The following is a 6,568-nucleotide window of genomic DNA, read 5'->3' on the forward strand; positions in this document are numbered from 1 at the left end:
GGCCGCAGACCCGCGCACGCCTACCTGCTGCCGCGCATCACCTACTGCGCGGCGGACGGGCGTCACCCGCGCGTCTTCGCCTGGGTCTACCGCCAGCAGGCGAGCCAGGCCGGCGGGGGGCCCCATTAGGACCCCGGGCTGGGGAGAGGCCGGCCAGGGCTCGGCCGGGCGCCAGGGTGCACGCACCGTAGGGCTGTCCCTGCAGGTCGTACTGCTGCATGCGGTAGACGGTGAATTCGTGCGCCGCGTCGGCGGCGGGCAGCGGCGGCGCCACGAGCAGCAGCACCGCGGGCAGGAAGACGATGAAACCGAGCGGCAGACACGACGCCTTCAACATGTTCTCCAGCACCTCGCCCGCTTCCTCCAGCATCCTGGCCGCGGAGAGGCCGCGCGGAGCGGCAGCAGTGACCGGACAGCGGCGGCGGCTCCCGCGGACTCACCTCAGCATGGGTAGGCGCCGGGGTCCTGCGGGCACCGCGCCGGGCAGCCCGCGCCCTCTCCGGGTCTTGCAGGCAACGCGCAGGCCGCCCGTCCGCCGCACTGCCCGCCGGGAGTTGGAGTCCCCGGACTGGGCGGAGCTACCTGGGAGCTGTAGGCCCCCTCGGCCTCTCTGACAGCAGCCGTGCTGGACTGACTAAAGCTGCCGACAGTTCACTCACGCTCAAGTCAAGAACATAAAGTCTTTCAAAAACTCTATTTGCGAGGGAACTGAAGCCCCAGCTTTGCGGGTGGGAAGGGGGACGCGGGGGGACGCGGGAGGTGGACCAGGACGTGACCTTACAACCCGGAAGGAGGTTGGAAGAGAGGAAAAGGCGGGCCCAGCCGGGCGCGCTGGGACTTCTGGGAATGGGAGTCCCACGGAACTAGCATACGGGATCGTGGGAATCGCGTTCTGTCAGGTCTGAGAAAATCACTTAATAGTCCTAATGAGTGGTGTTAATATTAAATCCCACGAGGGCATAGATTTTTGCCGCTCTTGTGCACTGATGTCACCCCAGAACTGTACTCAAGGCCTTGCACACAGTGACTTGTCCCTAGCGTTTTTTTGGTGGGTGAATGAATGAATGAGTGAACGAATGAAAGAAAAATGAAGAAATCGTTGACAGCTAGTTCTTAAAATGACGGATACCAATAGCTCACGCGCCTTGTAGTCTGGGATCTGGTGTCCGTGCAGTAATTGGTGATATATTTATGTTTATGCTCACTCATATCTGGGGCATAGTTATAATACAAGTTATTTATTCATCAGAAATTCAAATTTAAGTGGGTGTCCCAAATTTCTGCCCTCTAATCTGGCAACTCTGAGAACCCACTGTCTCAGGACCAGAGCTCTTGAGGAGCAGAGTGACTTACACCCCTCCTACAGATAGGAAGACTAAGACCAGAGGGTGCAGAACACATCAGCTCCTCCTATAATTGACATTCAGTCTCCAGTATATTTGCCAAGAACTTGGGACCTGGCTCATGTCACTAGTGAGAGGTGGCATCTGTGCCAATAGACAGCATGAACGAGAGTCCTAACCTCTCCCTCTCCCAGTGATGTGACTTTGGGCAAGGTGCCTAACTTCGCGGGGCCTTGGCCTCCTAACCTGCCAAATATGATGACAAATAAAAAGCTCTTCCCCACCCCAGAGGTATATAAGAATTCAATAAGATAACCCTCACGAACTGTCTTAGGAGGACCTAGTTACACATTAAGTGCTCAGTAAGTACAGGTAGGAAATTTCATCCAGCTGGCACAGCCCCACCCCCACCCCGCTCATCCCGCCCCGCCAAGCTCTGGCCTCAGCCCCTTCTGTATGGTTTTCCTTTTTATCCTTCAAGGTCTACCATGGGCCACTTCCTGAAATGATTTTGGGCATCACTTAGTGTTTGTATGGCCTTTCTGAGAGCAGGCGCTGGGTCGTTTAGAACCCCTTTGTCCATAATAAAGCCTTACAGTGGTTAGGTGAATGAATGAATGAGTAACAGAAACCCCAAACACACCAGTCCACCCTTTCCAGCTGTACTTCCTGCTTCTAGCCCTTCCCAGGCTTCTCCAGGGAAGCCCTAGTTTTTGGGCATCAAGAGTAACTGGCAGGTCAGAACTGGGGAGAGTTGTTCTAACTGGGTGCAGGCGCATCTACCACACCTCCATTCTCTCAGCCCAGACTATGAATGCACAAAACCATCCACACTCACTCAGAGAAGGGCCATGAAAGGGGCCTGAACAAGGCTTGGACGCTAGAGCTGTCCCTGCCACCTCCTCTCCTGAGCCTTGGTTTTTCTGTCTGAAAAATGGCTAATCCTGCTCTGTGGAGATGATGCTGTGGCATGAAATGGAACATTCTTCCTGAGTTTTCCAAGGAAGGAGGGAACTAGTATTTATTCATCAAAGACTAACAAAAGGGATGGGAAGCCACCGTCTGGATTTGGACCCCAGCTGGGTCACTTCCCAACTGTGTGGCCTGGAGTCAGTTACCTAACTGCTCTGGACCTCAGCTGTTGCATCTGTGAAAGGGAGTTAATATGGGTATCCACCCTTTGGAGATTTGGTGAGAATTAGATGAGTTAATATAAAGATGACTAGAACAATACTGGGCACCAAATGACTCACAGAGCTTTGTTGTTCTTGTTCATTTGAAAATATACACATAATAAGTTAAGGAACTTTATATAACTCACTTTATTAACAACCCAGGAAAGCAGGAGTTATCAGTAGCTTCATTTTACAGATGGAGAAGCTGAGTCCTGTGGCTCATGGCAGACCTGGAGAAGAATAATGGGTCACAAGATGCCTGAACCAGCTACTAAGCAGAAGTCAGGACTCTTGAGTACGGTTCTGTCGCTGTCAGGGAGGACAGGAGGAGAAGGAGGAGGGGATGAGGTTTCCAAGACTCGGTGGAAAGCAAGTTCTAGGTCCAGTTCTCCAGACCTTTGGGTCTTGAGCACCTGCTGTGTGCTGGGCCTGGGGCTGGGTACTGGGGACCCAGCAATGGCCAGACACTGCCAGTCTGTACTTACACGGGATTTGCAATTCACAGACCGTGAATGTGGGATCCTGGGTCATCAGGCCCAAGGGAGGATGTGGGTCACTATGGGAGCCTGGAGGAGGCTTGGCGGGGGCGGGGAGGATGGAATCAGGGGAGGCTTTCTTGGAAGGGCGGTGTCGAAGCCAGAGGCCAGGTAAGCAACAGGTGCATGAAAGGGTACGTGCCTCCCAGGCTGGCTGCTGTGGTGGGCAAGCAGGTGCCAGACTTCCCAACGCTTCAGGATATATTGGCTAAGATGAGGTCACACTGAAGTGGGGTGGCCCTAGCCTCAGACTAGCGTCCTTGTAAAAGCCCAGACGTACACTCAGGGACAGCCATTGAGGGTGGAGGCAGAGACTGGGTGATGCCTCTAAAGATTGCCGACAACCCCCAGAATCTGGGACAGATGCCCCCACGATCTCCACCTTAGTCTGGGGCTCCCCGCCTCCAAAACCCAGAGAGGACGTATTTCTGCTCCTTAAACCACCCAGCCCCAGTGTGTGGTGCTTTGATATGGCAGCCCCAGCAAACGGATATGCCAAGAAACTGGAATTTAAAATTTCAATTCATTTTAATTTAGAGAGCCACATGTGGCTTTTGGCTGCCGTGGCGGACAGTGGAGTGAGCGGTTTCCAGTCAGGGCCTCCCGGATCATGCCGCGAAGAAACTGAGCCTGAGAGCAAAGCTGCTCTGGGCCAAGCGGCTGGCAGAGAACTGCCCCGAGAGCTAACAAGGCAAGATAGGCGTACAGCCAGCACCCCTGGCCCTGGGACTTTCTGCCCGGCCAAAAGGGGCCACCTGAGGATTCACCCCAGCGCAGTCTCCGAGAGTCCCGTGGGCTACGTACACGCGGACAGATTCAAAGTGAGACGGAGGCACTGGCCACGCTCGTGGCTTGGTGGCCACGCACGATTCCCGCACGGGACGGGCGGGGTGGAGGCCCCATCGCCACGGCCAGCACAGCACCCTCGGCCTCTGCTGCAGCCTAATGTGGGGGTCTGATGCCTCTGGAGGAATGAGCTCCCCAAGGCAGGCAGGCGGCCAAGAGGCTGCCCTAGCCTGGGGACCCACACCTGGCAGAGGCCTGCAGTGGGAGAAGGGGGGCAGGGAAGCAGGGGAACGGGAAGTGAGCGAGAAGGGGCGGATGTCAACTGTCACTGGCTGCCCCACCCTGGCCAGGCAGCTGCACAGGTCACACACTCCCGCTCACCCACCCACCCTGCCTGGCCCAGCCGGCGGCCTGCTGTGGCAGCAGCTCCAGGGCAGGCGCTCTGCCCACACCTCTCTGTCCCCCACACTTACCCTCCAAGCTCCGCCCCGTGGGCCTCCCGGGGCACAGGCACACCCCTGCATGCCGCCAGGAGCCCACGGCCCTGTGCCTTGGGCCCGAGGAGGTGAAGAAGAGGGACGCTGTGAGGCCTCCTGGCAGCGTTGTCTGTCCGAGCTGCCAGACGCCGACCGACAGCTCACCCTTGTAGCTTCACAGTCCAAAGGGACGCAGCGCGGGCGAGGGCCCCCAGAGCCAGGGCCCACACAGCAAGCCCGCCGGCCCCACTCCGTGGCCCCGTCCGTTCCAGTGAGCAGCCTCCTCCTTCCCCGAGGACACGATGGCAAACCGGCTGGGCATCAGCAGGCCCAGAGGGGCTGCGGCAAGGACCCCGGCCCCTGGGGTGCCCGGCCAGCTACAGCGTTCTCTCCGCTCCAGCCAGGCCCGGCTGCGTCCCGGTGTGCAGGCTTCTATCCCAAAGCTGTGAGACCCAGGCCCTGGGCCCACAGCTCCCGGCCTCCTCCAGGGCAGGCACGCGCCCTGCAACTGGACCCCTGACTCCAGCCGTGGCTCAGATGCTCCGAACGCTGGAGATGCTGGACAGGGGCTCCCGCATCCGGAAGCTGAGTGACCGCGAGGCCCGGAAGCTGTCCCTGGGCCGCAGCGAACTGTCGGTTGTGGAGGCCTCAGAGTGGGCCTCAGCAGCCTTCACCAGGCAGTCCCCGGGGCCCCGCAGGCCCAGCCGGAGGCAGCTGCAGCAAAGGAAGACCAGCACAGCCCGGCGCACCTCCTGGCTGCGCAGGGAGTAGATGAGGGGGTTGACGGCCGAGTTGAGCACCGCCAGGGCCAAGATGCAGTCCATGCCCCGCAGGTACTCCTGGGCTCGGACGTTGGAGCCCGAGAAGTCAGCCAGCAGCAGCCCGAAGAGGGGCCCCCAGCACACCACAAAAGCCACCAGGATCATGAGAACCGTCTTGAGCAGCCGGCGGGCCTTGCGGCGGGCAGGGAGGCGCGGGGCCTGCTGCCCGCTGAGCCGCACCACCCTGAATATGACCCCGTAGAGCACCACGATGGCGACCAGGATGGCGGCGAAGAGCAGCACGCAGAAGAAGATGTACCCCTTGGAGTAGAGCGGCAGCAGGCTGGAGCACTTCTCAAAGTGGCATACGCAGTTCCAGCCGAGCAGGGGCAGCAGGCCCAGCAGGGTGGCCAGCAGCCAGCACAGCCCGATGCAGCTGTAGACGCAGCTGGCCTTGGTGGCCCGGCTCTTGGCCAAGGGCTGCACCATGGTGATGAACCGCTCGACCGCAGTGAAGAGCAGGCTGAAGGTGGAGGCGGCCAGCGCCATGAAGAGCAGGCCCTCCCGCAGGAACCAGTGGGCCGGCGCCAGGTGGAAGGTGTGCGCCCCGGACAGCAGCACGTTGACCTGGTAGGCCACCCCGGTGAGCAGGTCGCTGAGCGTGATGTTGACCAGGCAGTAGTATACCCAGCGGCGGGACCGCATGCGGAGCATGATGGCCATTAGCACCAGGAGGTTCTCCAGCACCACCAGGCAGCCCAGCGCCACGAGGAGCCCCCGCCAGGCTCCCAGACCGGCCTCATCCGGCCCGCCGCGGCCCACCAGCCGGCCCGAGTGGTTGTAGTGCAGGATGATGAGCCGGCTGTGGCCAATGGCTGCCAGCCTGTGGCAGGACTCGGGGGCCTCCTCCAGCGACCCCGTGGCATTCATGACCGTCTACGGGGCAGACTGAGGCCCCGGGGTGGCTCACCCCAGCCAGGGTGGAGTCGCCGCCTTGCCTGGTCTGGTTTCCTGTTATTTGAAATTTCCTGTTATGTTCAAGGTATCCCCAGGGTGGGGGTGAGCCAGGAATGGGGAGGGGCAGCCTAACGGTCGTGAGGGCCCTGTGGTTGCCCTGCTGCAGACACCCCTCTCTGTCCCCATCTGTCCTAGAAAGCCTAAGGGGGTGGGGAGCCCAGGGAGGGGAAATGGCTCCACCCCCGGGCCTCCAGCCCGCCCCCCCCAGCAGCCAGCAGCCACCCCGCCCCCCACATCACTCCCTGTTGGTGGCTGGCTCCCAGCTGCTCCCAGCTGCCTGCACACAGTAGGTGCTTAGTGAATCCTGTCAAGTGACTGCACGCACACACCCGAGCCCCAGCCAGCAACCGCCCCGAAGGTGTGGCTGCGCCCCCTTTACTTCCAGCTGGGGTCACGGCCAGCCCTCTGCAGAAGGGGATGCAGCTGGGGGCGGCAGCTGTCCAGGCAGACACCCATCTCGGGCCAGGACTCTCC

At 60.1% G+C, this 6,568-nt stretch overlaps 2 protein-coding genes across 3 annotated transcripts in view; both read right to left on the reverse strand.

Moving 5' to 3' along the window:
* The window catches only part of NCLN (nicalin), a 14,938-nt gene extending 14,159 nt beyond the window's left edge, over positions 1–779 (reverse strand). Inside the window, exon 1 of one of the 2 annotated variants that reach the window (XM_004689359.2) lies at positions 187–779. In XM_004689359.2, the coding sequence (XP_004689416.1) occupies positions 187–370 (184 nt within the window). In that variant the 5' untranslated portion in view covers positions 371–779. The remainder of the gene's footprint in view (positions 1–186) is intronic. The other variant, XM_004689360.2, reaches the window with a different exon arrangement.
* Positions 780–2,678: 1,899 nt separating this feature from the next.
* Positions 2,679–6,007, reverse strand: S1PR4 (sphingosine-1-phosphate receptor 4). Its single transcript, XM_004689361.2, has 2 exons — positions 4,314–6,007; positions 2,679–2,748 (listed from the first exon to the last, which is right to left on the reverse strand). Exon 1 carries the CDS (start codon positions 6,005–6,007, stop codon positions 4,850–4,852), a length of 1,158 nt encoding a protein of 385 aa, XP_004689418.1. The 3' UTR covers positions 2,679–2,748; positions 4,314–4,849.
* Between the last annotated feature and the right edge of the window lie 561 nt (positions 6,008–6,568).

This window comes from Condylura cristata, unplaced genomic scaffold, assembly GCF_000260355.1.
Source record: "Condylura cristata isolate star-nosed mole 26May11 unplaced genomic scaffold, ConCri1.0 scaffold00025, whole genome shotgun sequence".
In the NCBI taxonomy this organism is placed as follows: Eukaryota; Metazoa; Chordata; class Mammalia; order Eulipotyphla; family Talpidae; genus Condylura; species Condylura cristata.